The sequence below is a fragment of the Mobula hypostoma genome, chromosome 12 (assembly GCF_963921235.1).
Source record: "Mobula hypostoma chromosome 12, sMobHyp1.1, whole genome shotgun sequence".
Lineage (NCBI taxonomy): Eukaryota > Metazoa > Chordata > Chondrichthyes > Myliobatiformes > Myliobatidae > Mobula > Mobula hypostoma.
Window position 1 is genome coordinate 110,616,321 of NC_086108.1, and position 16,298 is coordinate 110,632,618.

Here is a 16,298-nt window from a genome sequence, read left to right on the forward strand (position 1 = left end):
TTTAGCACAGCTCATCTATGCCGATTGTCTTGCCCTATGACCTAGTCTTATCTGGCCACGTTGGCCCACACCCCTTAAATCTCTCCTGTCAATGGACTTATCTAGAAGACTTTTAAATGTTGGTAATATGCCTGGTTCAACCACCATTCCAAATACTCATCACCCTTTTGTGTTATGGAGCTGTCCTAAAGCCCCACTTACATCACTTATCTTTGATCTTAACTCTCTGCCCTCTTCTTTTAGCACTGCCTCCTTGACTATGTGCTTTCACCCTGTCAATGCCCCAAATGGTTTTCTATACTTCTATCAGGTTACTCTTTGATCTCCCACATTCCTGGGAGTGAGATCCACGTCTCTACAATCTCTTCTTGTAACTCAGTCCACACACCATCCTGGTAGATCTTTTCCGCACTTTCCAATATCTTTCCTATAATAGGGTGACCAAATCTATGTATGATACTCCCCTCACTTTCTTGTTCTGGCTTCTTCTCCCTTCCTTTCCAGTCCTGATGAAGGGTCTCGGCTTGAAACGAGGACCGTTTATTCCTCTTCATAGATGCTGCCTGACCAGTTGAGTTTTTACTTATTTTGAGATACAAGATGATAACAAGTACTTCTGGCCCAACGAGGCCACCCGGTCATGGGGAGAAGGTACAAACTCCTTCCCGACAGTGGCAGGAATTAAATTCGGGTCACCGGTGCTGTAATAGCATTATACTAACCGCTAGGCCACTGTGCAGGAGTTCCTCCAGAATTTTGTGCGTGTGTTCCATGATACTTCAAGTGCACTGTGGCCCCTTGTTAGAGTGAGTTTTTTTGGGTAGATGATTTGTTTACACTTAAATGACTTTGGCCACCAGACTTCTATTTTAACTGTTGGACAATGCGCTTCCTAAAAGGGTATGAATACCAGATGCTTCTGGCACCGTAGTTCGACCTAGTGCTGTAGTTTCGAAGACAGTATTATCTATACATTATAGATATTAATTGTCTTCTATGTTAGCACGTAAAATGCCAAATAAATGTATTGTGGATTTAACAGGCTGTGGATGCCAACCCAGACATGTTGGCGTCGGAAGGAAAGGATGAAATCTGAAGGTGTGATGTTTGTATGTAGCTTCAAAAGGAAGCATTGTCTAAGCATTGTCTATAACTTTTTAAGTGGCGATTGCCTTTGTGTTTAGCATATAAATATCCAGCCCACATTGGGCTAGCAGACCTTTCTGCAGAAAGCGTCTCCGTCCGTACCTGCTGTACCTTGTTGTGTCGAATAAAGAAGCTGCTTTGTATCTACCAGTGACTCTGTCTCTCCGGTGATTTCATCCACGCTACAACACCCCTCACCAATGTCTTGTATAGCTGTAAGATTCCTTCCCAACTCCAATACTCAATGAGGAAGTACAATATGCAAACAAAGCCTATTACCCTGCTCTGGTGGTGCAACAGGTGACCTGGAAACTGTGTAGCCTCGGTTGTAGCAAGGACTACAAGTCGCAGGCCTGCCTACTGCTGCAGATCAGGTGGGGAAATGCCAGAGGGGGTGTCACAAGCACGGATTCATCAGCGCAGCAGTTTCCACAATTGCGCTCATGAATATGCATGCGTCAGCGAATGTGATGGTATTTGACTCCATTCTTTTCGTTGTAGTTTGTTGAGATTTGAACAAAGCACAGGAACATTTGGCTGCCTAATTGCATTCAGCCTTGCCTGAGAATTTGGACTGTCGAGTCAATTGATTCTGAAGACTAGCGCTATTAATTTTCTATTTAGTTATTCCTTTCAGCCGCAGTGTTGGCTTTGTTTTCCATTTGAGAGTTTTAGTTATCAGCCCTGTTTGGTTGGCCTAGTGTTTATTGTTTTCTTTTCCCTCTCACTCTGTTCTCATTAAAGTCTGTGAACTATTGACCTGCTTCATTGTCGCTCGCTCTGCACTTGGGCCCGTATCCGTACGTACTGACAGGCGGTGCAGCATGGCGTCCGTGCTCAGCGGTGGTCTGGCCTCTCCTGTCAGTGCTGCCTTCCTGTGTTCGAGTGGTGGAAGGACAGGCTGGATTGTGTGAGTCTGCACACTGCCGGGAGGCTGTATCATTAATAGTGGGAAGTGTCGCTGAGGGTCGTGGACTATATATATATAAATAAATATATATATGTGTGTGTGTGTGAGTTTTTGTGAATATGCTTCTTTGCTCACTTATTTTGAATGTGCTATTTTGTGAGTTTTGCACCCTGGCCTCAGAGGAACACTGTTTCGTTACTCTTCTCCAGAACCCAGTTGTCTAACTGAGTTAGTCCTATATCCAAACCTTTCCTAACCATGTACCTTTTAAATGCCATAATTCTGCCCACCTCTCTCACTGAGGACAGCATGATTGTGACGCTTTACAGCGCCGACTGTAAGATTGGGGTTCGATTCCTGCCACAGTCTGTAAGGGGTTTGTATGTTCTCTCCATGTCTGCGTGGGTTTCCTCCATGTGCTCTGGTTTCCTCCCACATTCCAAAGACGCACGTTAGGGTTAGGGTTAGTGAGTTGTGGGCATGCTATCTTGGCACTGGAAGCATGGTGACACTTGCAGGCTGCCCCCAGCACACCCTCGCTGATTTGAGTTGGCCCACAATGTTGTGCCAACTTTTTACCTACTCTAAGATAAATCTAGCCCTTACTGCCTACATCGCGCTCTATTTTCCTATCTTCCATGTTCCCATCCAAGAGTTTCTTAAATGACCCTAATGTAGCACCCTCTACCAACAGCACTGGCGTGGTGTTCCACATAACCACCATTTTCTGTGTGAAAAAAAAATCTCTGTGCATTGAAAATTTACACTTTTTCAATGAGACAAATAAAGCTAATCTTCCCCTCCGCCCACCTTTTTATTTTGGCATCTTCACACTTCATTTCCAGTCCTGACTTGGGGGGGGGGGGTGGTGGTCTCAGACTGAACCATCAACTGTTCATTCATCTCCACAGATGCTACCTGACCTGCTGAGTTCCTCCAGCATTTTTGTATGTGTTGCACTGGATTTCCAACATCTGCATACTTTCTTGCGTTTATGAAAGCTAATCTTTAAATCTTTTCTCCATGGGAAAAGGACTGCGACCTCTCACCTACCATCAGGGGCAAGACTGGCACATCATAGACAAAGTACGTATACCATATACAACCTTCAGATTCATCTTCTTGCAGGCAGCCACTGAACAAAGAAACACAATGGAATCCATGAAAAACCTCACACAACAAAGACCAATGGACAACCAAAGTGCTAAAAAGGAACAAATCGTGCAAACAATTAAAAAAATAAGCAGATAAAAGACAGAGCATGAACCATAGAGTCCCCGAAAGTGAGATCACCGGCATGGGGTCAGAGGTCAGGAAGACGCTCTGGCCGTACTCACCCCTCGGAGCTTCGCCAAGGCATGAACCGTATTTTTTATGGTGTCGGTGGGAATGATGTCCGAATTGTCTCCATGGATATAATCCTTCCGTGACTTCAGCATCAGCTGGACATTAGCTTCAATCTCTTTGATGTGATAACAGTTTCCCTCTCTCTTGACCCTCAGCACCTTCACCACGTCTTTCCCGTACCCTGTATGGACAAATTCCACATCTGCCTGCAGAGTGAAAGGAAATATAATTGGATTAAAGCAACAGGAACTCCACCACGTTTGTCCCGGCTGTGAAAGGAGGAGGGTTGGGTATGGGGCTAGCAAACCCATCCCATAAAAACCCAGAGCTCCAGAAACACCAAGAGGCTCCAAAGACCTCATCCCTGAGAGGACACACCTAGAAGATGGGCTACACCTGGAGACAATGTGAAAGACTGGCCCAGGACAGCGGACAGATGAGTTGCCATTGGTGGCCTAGGCCTCAGCAGTAGTGATGGGCTCAAGAAGTAGAAACCAACAAGCCATAATTATTAGAAACACTTGTCTGCTGCAGACAGTATCTGCTGAGAAGGGAAACAAAGTTTACTGGTTGTAATCTTTGGATTCATTCGGTTTGAATCCAAGACTCTAAGCTATCATTGTAAGAGCAATTCGGATTCAGATTAGTTTATGGTCATATTTTTAGGGGTGTATGGGGTATCTAGGGAGGGGTATTACCTCTGGTGAAGGGGCTTGTTGTGTCCATTCTGGGACAGCTCACTCACCTTTGGTCCCCATTTACAAGAGGACTAGAATATAAAATCATATGTAGAATTCTAAAGCTTTATATGGTGTTGGTCAGACAGTGCTTGGAATATTGCAAGTCCCATATCAAAGGAGAGGATCCAGAGGATGTTCACAAGATCCCAGCAATGACAGGGTTAACATTTGAGGTGTGGCTACAGTCTCTGGGCTTGCACGTGATGGAGCTCAGAAGGACAAGGGGGGATCTCAGTAAAACCTACCGAAAACTGAAAGGCCTGGATAGAGTGGGACATGGAGAGGATGTTTCCATTAGCAGGAGAGGCTATGATCTGAGGGCACAGCCTCAGAATAAAGGACATCCTTTTAATAACAGATACATACTACACCCGATGAGCACAAAAATAACAGACTGGTACAGAGTGCAGTCAAGTGACCTGAGGCAGGGCAGGAAGAAATGTTGCAGGAACAATAATGAGAGAGATAGAATTCAGGGTTGGAGAATGTGGCAGCCCCACTGGGAGGGGGATGTGAGAGAGATGAGTGGTTCAGGAGTCTGACGGCAAGGTGGGCGGCGGGAGAAACTGTTCCTGAGTTTGATCATCTGGGCCCTCAAGTTCCTGTATCTTCTCCCAGAAGGTGGAAGAGAGAAAAGGGAATGCATCCCTGACCTTTCACCCCTTCTCTTCTCCTCATCTCACCTGCCCAACACTTCCCTAAGATTTCCCTCCTCTTTCCCTTTCTTCCATGGTCCACTCTCCTCTCCTATCAGATTTCTTCTTCTTCACCTCTTTACCATTTCCACCTATCACCTCCCAGCTTCTTACTTCCTCCTCCCTCGCCCCCCATCTGGTCTCACCTATCACCTGCCAGCTTGTACTCCTTCCCCCTCCCCCCTCTCCACTTTCTTGTTCTGGCTTCCTTTCCAGTCCTGATATAATGTCTCGGAGTGAAATATGGACTATTTATTAGACTCATGGAGTCATAGAAAAATAGAGCACAGTAACAGGCCTTTCAGCCTATCTAGTCCATGCCTACTCCCATTGACCTGCAGGTGGGACCATAGCCCCCCATATCCCTGCCATCCATGTACTTACCCAAACTTCTCTTAAATATTGAAAATGGCCCCTTGGTACTATTAAGGATCTCACCGATCCATCTGGCCCCCTTTCTACCACCAGGCAGGAAGACTTTGATGCATAAAGACAAGAACGGTTAGGATGGGAAACAGTTTCTTTCCTCAGGTCAGTAGACTTCTGAACTCCCTGCCGCATCACATTCAAAGTGTCACCAATTAGTCTGTTCTGTACCTGACAATATTTAATTTGGGCACTTTAATTTGTTTAGTTATGTGTAATTCATCTGTAGATTTCATCCTTACTTTCATAAGTTACTGTGTGTTATGTGTACTACTGTGCTTTACAACCTGGTTTGGAGAAATATCGTTCTGTTTGATGATGTACATGTATATAGTTAAATGACAATAAACTTGACTTGGCTTGCACCACCTGTTCCTCTCCGTAGGTGCTGCCTGACCTGTTGAGTTCCTCCACCATTTTGTGTTTGAGCCCTGACAAAACTGTTGGCCTTCCTGAAGCGGCAATAATAGACTTTATTGATCCCAAAGGAAATTACACGGTAACAGTAGCATTATAAATGCACAGATATAGATATTAGAAGAGAAGTAGAAAGAATAAAAAATAAGTTACCACCAACAGTCTAACAGGAGGGGTCATCACTTCCCTGGCTACAGTTTGACTCATTATAGAGCCTAATGGCCGAGGATTAGGATGACCTCATATAACGCTCTTTGGAGCAGCACAGTTGTCTCAGTCTGTTACTGAAAGTGCTCCTCTGCTCAGCCAAGGTGGTATGCAGAGAAACATTGTCCAGAATTGCCAGGATTTTCCATAGAGTCCTTTGTTCTGTCACAGCCTCCAGTGTGTACAGATTGACTCCTACAACAGAGCCAGCTTTTCTAATCAGTTTATTAAGCTTGTTGGCATCACCAGTGTTGATGCCATTGCCCAGCACACCACCGCATATAAGATTGTACTGGCGACAACAGACTGGTAGAACATGTGAAGGAGAGGCCTGCATACTCCAAAGGATCTCAGTCTCCTCAGGAAGTAGAGGCGACTCTGGCCCTTCTTGTACACAGTCTCTGTGTTGGTGATCCACTCAAGCCTGTCATCCAGGGGCACCCCCAGGTACTTGTAGGTTCTCACCACATCCACGTCCTCACCATCTATAGTAACAGGGAGCTGTGCAGGCTGAGTCTTCCTAAAGTCCACCACCATCTCCTTTGTCTTACTGATGTTGAGTTGCAGATGATTCAGCTTGCACCATTCGACAAAGTCCTCAACCAGGGCCCTGTATTCATCCTCCCGTCCTCCCTTTATACACCCAACTATTGCTGAGCCATCAGAGAATTTCTGCAACACATACAAAATGCTGGAGGAACTCAGCAGGCCAGGCAACATCTATGGGAAAAAGTACAGTTGATGTTTCAGGCTGAAACCCTTTGGCAGGACTGGAGAAAAAAAAACTGAGGTGTACATTTAACAGCTGGGGGAAGGGGAGAGAACCAGCAGGTGACAGGTGAAAGCTGGAGGGGGAGGGATGAAGTAAAGAGCTGGCAAGTTGATTGGTGAAAGAGACAGAAGGCCATGGAAGAAAGAAAAAGGGGGAGGAGCACCAGAGGGAGGTGATGGGCAGGTAAGGAGATAAGGTGAGAGAGGGAAAAGGGGATGGGAAATGGTGAAGAAGAGGAGGGATGGGGGCCGTCACCAGAAGTTTGAGAAATTGATGTTCATGCCATCAGGTTGGAGGCTACCCAAATGGAATATAAGGTGTTGTTTCTCCAACCTAAGTGTGGCCTCATCATGACAGTGGAGGAGGACATGGATAGACATATCAGAATGGAAATGGGAAGTGGAATTAAAATAGGTGGCCACTGGGAGATCCCACCTGTTCTGCAAGATGGATCATAGGTGCTCGGCAAAGCATTCTCCCAATCTACATCGGGACTCACCGATATACAGGAGGCCACACTGGGAGCACCAAATGCAATAAGTGACCACAACAGACTCACAGGTGAAGTGTCACCTCACCGGGAGGGACTGTTTAGGGCCCTGAATGGCGGAAGTTTTGGAGAATTACTTTCTGGACAGAGGCTGGTGGGGTGATAGGTGAGGACAAGAGGAACCCTATCCCTGGTAGGGTGGTGAGAGGATGGGATAAGAGCAGACTGCGTGAAATGGAAGAGATGCAGTTGAGGGCAACATTCATTTATGGCCTCCTCCACTGTCGTGGTGAGGCCACACTTAGGTTGAACATAGAACATAGAATAGTACAGCACAGTACAGGCCCTTCGGCCCACAATGTTGTGCCGACCCTCAAACCCTGCCTCCCATATAAGCCCCCACCTTAAGGTTGGAGGAACAACACCTTATGTTCTGTTTGTTTAGCCTCCAACCTGATGGTATGAACATCAATCTCTCAAACTTCTGGTAATGCCTCCCATCCCTCCTCTCCTTCACCATTTCCCATCCCTTTTTCCCTCTCTCACCATATCTCCTTACCTGCCCATCACCTTCCTCTGGTGCTCCTCCCCTTTTTCTTTCTTCCATGGCCTTCTGTCTCTTTCACCAATCAGTTTCCCAGCTCTTTACTTCATCCCTCCCCCTCCAGCTTTCACCTGTCACCTGGTGGTTCTCTCTCCCCTCCCCCACAGCTGTTAAATCTACTCCTCAGCGTTTTTCTCTCCAGTCCTGCCGAAGGGTCTCGGCCCAAGACGTTGACTGTACTTTCCTCCAGAGATGCTGCCTGGCCTGCTGAGCTCCTCCAGAATTTTGTGTGTGTTGCTCGGATTTCCAGCATCTGCAGATTTTCTCTTGTTAGAGGATGACATGACTCAGTGTTGTAGCTGACATCTGAGGTATACAGGGTAAACAGGAAGAGAGCCAATACAGTCCCCTGTGGGGCCCCAGTGTGCTTTTAGCCACACAGCTCTCTGAAGCTGCAGAAACTATGGTCTGCCAGTCAGGTAGTCCATTATCCAGGATACAATGGAAGTGCCAAATCTGCACTGAATGGAGTTTCCCCGAGCAATGAGGGCTGTATAGTATTGAGGATAAGTCACCTGGGTTAGATGGACACATCCCAGGGTCCTGAAAGAGGTTACTGAAGTGATAACAGATGCATTGGTCATGATCTTTAAATAATCACTTGATTCTGGTATGACCCCAGAGGACTGGAAGTTTGCAAATATCACTCCACTCTTTAGGAAGGGAGGAAGGCAAAAGAAAGGGAATTATAGGCCAAACAACAGGAATTCTGCAGATGCTGGAAGTTCAAGCAACACACATCAAAGTTGCTGGTGAACACAGCAGGCCAGGCAGCATCTGTAGGAAGAGGTACAGTCGACGTTTCAGGCCGAGACCCTTCGTCAGGACTAACTGAAGGAAGAGTGAGTAAGGGATTTGAAAGTTGGAGGTGGAGGGGGAGATCCAAAATGATAGGAGAAGACAGGAGGGGGAGGGATAGAGCCAAGAGCTGGACAGGTGATAGGCAAAAGGGGATACGAGAGGATCATGGGACAGGAGGACCGGGAAGAAAGACAAGGTGGGGGGGACCCACAGGATGGGCAAGAGGTATATTCAGAGGGACAGAGGGAGAAAAAGAAGAGTGAGAGAAAGAATGTGTGTATAAAAATAAGTAACAGATGGGGTACAAGGGGGAGGTGGGGCCTTAGCGGAAGTTAGAGAAGTCGATGTTCATGCCATCAGGTTGGAGGCTACCCAGTTGGAATATAAGGTGTTGTTCCTCCAACCTGAGTGTGGCTTCATCTTTACAGTAGAGGAGGCCGTGGATAGACATGTCAGAATGGGAATGGGATGTGGAATTAAAATGTGTGGCCACTGGGAGATCCTGCTTTCTCTGGTGGACAGAGCGTAGGTGTTCAGCAAAGCGGTCTCCCAGTCTGCGTCGGGTCTCACCAATATATAAAAGGCCACATCGGGAGCACCGGACGCAGTATATCACCCCAACCGACTCACAGGTGAAGTGTCGCCTCACCTGGAAGGACTGTTTGGGGCCCTGAATGGTGGTAAGGGAGGAAGTGTAAGGACATTATAGGCCAGTTAGTCTAACCTCAGTGGTTGGGAATGTGTTGGAGTCTATTGCTAAGGATGAGGATCCGAGGTACTTATCCAAATGGGAGAAGGCTCTGTGCGGCAGGTAGATACGGCATCTCCAACTCCAATGGGCTCTGCAAACTGCCAATCTATCCAGGGGTCAGTGATTGAGACTGTGACGGGCAGGGTGGTGTTGATCGCTCTCAACAGGTTCCATCAGCCCAGAGTAGAGCAGGCACAGATACAACCCGTCAGGATACTTTCTAAATCATATCTGTGTAGAATCACTGTGGCCTGCTTCTACAACCAAGAATGAATAATAGACACAGTCTGGACCCTGACCTGGAGTTACACTCAGACTTAGGTTCTTTGCGGTGGTGGGACCTGTTCCTGGGTGCTTATGAGAGGCCACCTTTCGATATTCCAGGGACGCGGACTAGTGAAGATAAGCGCACCTTCGTGGTTCCGAGGTTTCGCGACCCTGTCGGTGGGCTGATTGTAAGCCAGTGCTGCCAACTAAAGTGTCGCGGGAGACAAATTGGAAGAATGGGCAAAAAAGTGGCAGATGGAATGCAATGCATGATAATGCATTTTGGTAAAAGGAACAATAGTGCGGACTATTATCTAAATGGCGAGAAGGTTCAAACATCAGAGATGTCTGTAGAGGGACCTAGGAGTCCTTGTGCCAGCTCCCAGAAGGTTAATTTACAGGTTGAGTCTGTGGTAAAGAAGGAGAATAGAATATAAAAGCAAAGAGATAATGCTGAACCATTGTAAGACATGAGTCAGGCTGCACTTGGAGTATTGTCCCAGTATCTCAGGAAGGAGGTGTTGTCATTGGAGAGAGTCCAGAGGAGCTTTACGAAGATGATTCCAGGAATGAAGGGGTTAACATATGAGGAGTGTTTGGCAGCTTTGGGCCTGTACTCACTGAGATTTAGAAGAATGTGTGGGGATCTCATTTAAACCTACCGAATGTTGAAAGGACTAGATAGGGTGGATGTGGAGAGGATGTGGGGGTATCCAGAACTAGAGGGCAAAGCCTCAAAATTGTGGGATGACCCTTTAGAACAGAGGTCAGGAGGAATTTTTTTAGCCAGAGAGTAGTAAATCGCTGGAATGTTCTGCCGCAGACTGTGGTGGAGGCCAAGTCTGTGGGTATATTTAAGGCGGAAGTTGATAGCTCCCTGATCACTCAGGGCATCAAAGGACATAGTGAGAAGGCAGGTGTATAGGGTTGAGTGGGATCGGGGATCAGCCATGATAGAATGGCGGTGTAGACTCAATGGGTCGAATGGCCTAATTCTGCTCCTATGCCTTATAGTCTAATGGTCTTATAATAAACCTGATTCTGATTCAAATACCTGCTTGCTTCAACCACATCCATGCTCGCATTTGAATGTGGTTGCTGATCGGAGAAGAGACACCATGTTTCCTGAAAATGGCGGAATATTCCAGATGTCTAGGAATGGAAGGCCTCATTTTGAGAGCGGATGTGATGGAGGAACTGTGAGGAAAGGATGTGTCCTTACAAGTGACAGTGTGGGAAGATGAGTTATCTGCATAGTTATGGGAGTCAGTGAGCTTATAATGATGGCCCATGAATAGCTTGTCTCCTGACAGAGAGACGGAGGGAAGGAGTCAGAAGATGGTACTGTAGCATAGTCATAGTCATACTTTATTGATCCCGGGGGAAATTGGTTTTCGTTACAGTTGCACCATAAATAATCAAATAGTAATAAAACCATAAATAGTTAAATAGTAATATGTAAATTATGCAGGAGATAAGTCCAGGACCAGTCTATTGGCTCAGGGTGTCTGACCCTCCAAGGGAGGAGTTGTAAAGTTTGATGGCCACAGGCAGGAATGACTTCCTATGACGCTCTGTGTTGCATCTCGGTGGAATGAGTCTCTGGCTGAATGTACTCCTGTGCCCAACCAGTACATTATGTAGTGGATGGGAGACATTATCCAAGATGGCATGCAACTTGGACAGCATCCTCTTTTCAGACACCACCGTCAGAGAGTCCAGTTCCATCCCCACAACGTCACTGGCCTTACAAATGAGTTTGTTGATTCTGTTGGTGTCTACTACCCTCAGCCTGCTGCCCCAGCACACAACAGCAAACATGATAGCACTGGCCACCACAGATTCGTAGAACATCCTCAGCATTGTTCGGCAGACGTTAAAGGACCTCAGTCTCCTCAGGAAATATAGACGGCTCTGACTCTTCTTGTAGACAGCCTCAGTGTTCCTTGACCAGTCCAGTTTATTGTCCATTCGTATCCCCAGGTATTTGTAATCCTCCACCATGTCCACACTGACCTCCTGGATGGAAACAGGGGTCACCAGTACCTTAGCTCTCCTCAGGTCTACCACCAGCTCCTTAGTCTTTTTCACATTAAGCTGCAGATAATTCTGCTCACACCATGTGACAAAGTTTCCTACCGTAGCCCTGTACTCAGCCTCATCTCCCTTGCTGATGCATCCAACTATGGCAGAGTCATCAGGAAACTTCTGAAGATGACAAGACTCTGTGCAGTAGTTGAAGTCTGAGGTGTAAATGGTGAAGAGAAAGGGAGACAAGACAGTGCCCTGTGGAGCCCCAGTGCTGCTGATGTGTGCAATAACTTCACAGTGCCCATGAGCACCAGTCGGGGTTCAATTCCGCCAGTGCCTGTCAGGGATTTGTGTGTTCTGCCTGAGACCTGGTGGGCTTTCTCTGGGTGCTCCAATTTTCTCCTACATCCCGAAGATGTAAGGGTTAGTGAGTTGTGAGCAAGCAAGTCGTTGCCGGGAGCACGGCAACGCTTATGGGCGGTCCCCAGCACAATCCCCAGACTGTGTTGGTTATTAAACACATTTCACTTTGATGTTTGATGATACAGGTGGCAAATAAATTTCTCCTTTTTTCTGCGAATTCAGCCTAATTCTACTCCCATGTTTTATTATCTGGTGGTCTCTCTTTAGTGGGGGATGGTTCAATCAGGGGGTAGAAGCTGTCCTTGAGCCTGGTAGTACGTGCTTCCAGGCTTTTGTATCTTCTGCCTGATGGGGGACGGGAGAAGAGAGAATGTCCGGCGTGGGTGGGTGGGGTTTTCGATGATGCTGGCTGCTTCACTGAGCCAGTGAGAGGTTGTGTTGGTTGTTCACACAAATGAGACATTTCACTGTATGTTTCGATGTATCAACATACATGCGACAAATAAAGCTAATCTTTATTCCAAATTTCCCAAATAAACTTAAGAGCAAGTGATTCAAATTTGCAAATTCTGCAAGGGTGCTGGAGAAACAGACAGTGTTGGGTAGGGCACCAGAGAAAGCATGGAACATAAACCCAAGAGATGCTGGAAATCCAGAGCAACACACACAAATGCTGGAGGAACTCAGCAGGCCAGGCAGCGTCTTTGGATGGGAATAAACTGTTGACCTTTCAGGCTGACACCCTTCATCAGGATTCATGGACTGTTTCAAGTGAGCAACAAGTGTCCTGCGTTCCAGTCTCTCCCTGGTCTCTGAACTCTGTAAATGATCTATCCTCTTTGTTGACCTTTCTTTTCCAGCCTTCAGTCTATTCACATTTCCCCTCGCCCACCCCCATTGACACCAAAACTTGTTTGCAATAATAGTTTACATCTCTACAATCTCTCCCCAAACATAAGACCATAAGACAAAGGAGCAGAGCTGGACCAATCAGTCCATCGAGTTTGCTCCATCATTCCATCATGGCTGATTTATTATCCCTCTCAACCCCATTCTTCGGCCTTTTCCCTGTCTCAACTACTTTTTTCCAGCAGCTTATATCACAGACTGACCACTGTCTGGGTGAAAACATTGCCCCCCAGCCTCCTACAATATCTCTCCACTCTTACTTTAAATCATTGCCCTTCAGTTCTCAATTCCACAACCCTGGGGATAAAGACTGCAAACATTTACCCATCTGTGCCCCTCATGATCTTACACATGTCTATAAAGTCACCTCTCATTAGCCTAAATTCAGAAAAAAACAATTGGCATAAAGTATTCAATTTACAAATTACTTAAAGATCTCAAGATAAGAACATAAGAAATAGGAGCAGGAGTCGGCCATCTGGCTCATCGAGCCTGCCCCGCCATTCAATAAGATCATGGCTGATCTGGCCATGGACTCAACTCCACCTACCTGCCTTTTCCCCATAACCCTTAATTCTCCTACCATGCAAAAATCTATCCAACCTGTCTTAAATATATTTACTGATGTAGCCTCCACTGCTTCATTGGGCAGAGAATTCCACAAATTCACCACTCTCTAGGAAAAGCAGTACCTCCTCATCTCTGTCCTAAATCTACTCCTCTAAATCTTGAGGCTGTGACCCTAGTTCTAGTCTCAACTACCAGTGGAAACAACTTTCCTGCCTCTATCTTATCTATTGCTTTCATAATTTTATATGTTTCCTTCAGAATTCCAATGAGTACAGTCCCAAGCGACTCAATTTCTCCTCACAGTCTAACCCCTCATCTCTGGAATCAAACCCGATGAACCTCCTCTGCACTGCCTCCAAGGCCAGTATATCCCTCCTCAAGTATGGAGACCAGAACTGCACACAGTACTCCAGGTGTGGCCTTACCAGTACCCTGTGTAGTTGCATTGTAACCTCCCTGCTCTTGAATTCAATCCCTCTAGCAATGAAGGCCAACATACCATTTCCCTTCTTGATAACCTGCTGCACCTGCAAACCAACTTTTTGTGATTCCTGCACAAGCACTCCCAAGTCCCTCTGCACAGCAGCATGCTGCAATTTTTACCATTTAAATAATAATCTACTCGTTCATTTTTCCGTCCAAGGTGGATGACCTCGCATTTACCAACATTGTACTCCATCCGCCAGACCCTTGCCCACATACTTAACCTATCTCTACACCTCTGCAGACTCCCCTTATCTTTTGCAAAATTTTGTTTTCCACTCAATTTAGTGTAGCCCTCGGGTTCGGCTCGCGGTTTAATCTAGGGGGAGACAGCCTCTGGCCCGGCCAAACTTGAGAAATCTTGTTTGTGTGGATGCTGCATGATGTGTTCCCCTGTTACAAATCAGCACCATGAAATAACAAACAGTACACAATATACGATTAAACGATGGAGCTTTATAGTCCCATTGTTTAGGCATCATACACTGGTTTTTGATCGAACTATTGCACCCTTTATTTCTATGAGAAACTCAATCATACTGTGATCACTCCTTCTAAGAGGTTCCCTAACTACAAGATCACTAATTTCATCTGCCTCATTGCACAGGACCAGATCTAAGATAGCATGTTCCCGTGAGGTTCAGAAACACACTGTTCAAGAAAGCCATCACGGATGCATTCTATGAAGTCCTCCTCAAGACTGCCTCGACCAGCTTGATTCACCCAATCTATGTGCAAGTTAAAGTCCCCCATGATAACTGCTGCTCCATTCTGACACACCTCGGGTATTTCTCTGTTTATTGCCTCTGCCACTGTAATGTTATTATTCGGTGGCTGATAGACAACTCCCACCAGTGATTTATTTTCCTTTACTATTTCTAATCTCTACCCAGATGGATTCAACATTCTGCTCCTTAGATCTTGTATCATCTCTCACTATCGCCCTGATCTCATCCTTAATTAAGAGCTACCCCACCTCCATTATCTTCCCGCCTATTCTTCCGTAATACCTGATATCCTCGGATATTTAATTCCCAGTCCTCTCCACCCTGCAACCACATCTCTTTTGTACTGATTTGTGCTACAAGTTCACTGACCATATTTCGAATACTACAGGCATTCAGATAAGGCGTCCTTATACTCATTGTGCTTTTAAAATCATGTAATCTTTTTCTCTTTTGTACCTATCTTTACTCCACTCTTACTTTTCCCTTTTTTATCTTTTGCTTTTTCTTTATCTTTATCCACATTTTCTCTTTACTTTATCCATACTTCTCCAGTCTGTTGTACTCACGCCCCTACTATTTAGTTTAAAGCCCTATCCACAGCCCTAGTTATGTGATTCACCAGGACCCAGGTCTCATCACGGTTCAGGTGGAGCCCGTCCCATTGGAACAGCTCCCTCCTTCCCCAATAATGTGGCCAATTTCCCATGAATGCAAACCCACTTCTCCCACACCAATCCTTGGGCCAAGCATTTAATTCCCTAATCTTCTTGCCCCTATGCCAATTTTTGCATGTGGTTCAGGTAATAATCCAGAGATTACTACCTTTTTGGTTCTGTTCTTTAATTTAGTCCCTAGCTGCTCAAATTCCCTCAGCAGAACTTCTTTCCTCATTCTATCTACATCGTTGATACCCACATGGGCATGACAACTGGATCTACCCCCTCCCGCTGCAAATTCCTCCGCAGGTCAGACAAGATGTCCTGAACCTGGGCACCAAGCAGGCAACACAGCCTTCAGGACTCCCTACCCTCACGGCAGAGAACTCTTGTCTATTACCCTGACTATACGATCCCCAATTACTCCTACGTTTCTCTTCTCTCTCCCCTCTGTGATGAAACAGCTAAAAATTAAGTCAAAAACCACCATTAATTTCTAAATCATGTTTCAAAACTATAATAGTTATTTTTCTTTGGCAACATATAGTGACAATTGGATAATGTATGATTTTGTTGACCTACCTTTTTATAACTGGGATAGTACATACTGGACATTTTGCTTGGAGAATGACAATGTGTCTGTCGTTGGGGATGGTATTTTTAGTGATAACTGTCACTCCTGTGTGTCTTATAGTTCACTTACCCCGTAGTTAATAATTAAATCCAAGGTTCCAGTTAATTTTGACAGAAGAACTGGGAAATTTCATTGGATTATATTTTATCTCAGGGTGGCTTGACCTCCTTTCAGCATGACTTCTAAAACTTTGACAAACTTCTATAGATGTGTGATGGAGAGTATATTGACTGGCTGCATCACAGCCTGGTATGGAAACACAATGCCCTTGAATGGAAAACCCTATAAAATGTAATGGATACAGTCCAGTCTATCATGGGGAAAGCCCTCCCCTCCACTGAGCACATCTAC

At 45.8% G+C, this 16,298-nt stretch overlaps 1 protein-coding gene across 1 annotated transcript in view; it reads right to left on the reverse strand.

Moving 5' to 3' along the window:
- Nucleotides 1-16,003, reverse strand: part of uox (urate oxidase) — a 40,799-nt gene extending 24,796 nt beyond the window's left edge. Inside the window, exons 1-2 of the mRNA XM_063065060.1 lie at nucleotides 15,896-16,003; nucleotides 3,394-3,609 (exon numbers count right to left, since the gene is read on the reverse strand). Coding sequence (XP_062921130.1) covers nucleotides 3,394-3,609; nucleotides 15,896-15,928 — 249 coding nt within the window. The 5' untranslated portion in view covers nucleotides 15,929-16,003. The remainder of the gene's footprint in view (nucleotides 1-3,393; nucleotides 3,610-15,895) is intronic.
- Between the last annotated feature and the right edge of the window lie 295 nt (nucleotides 16,004-16,298).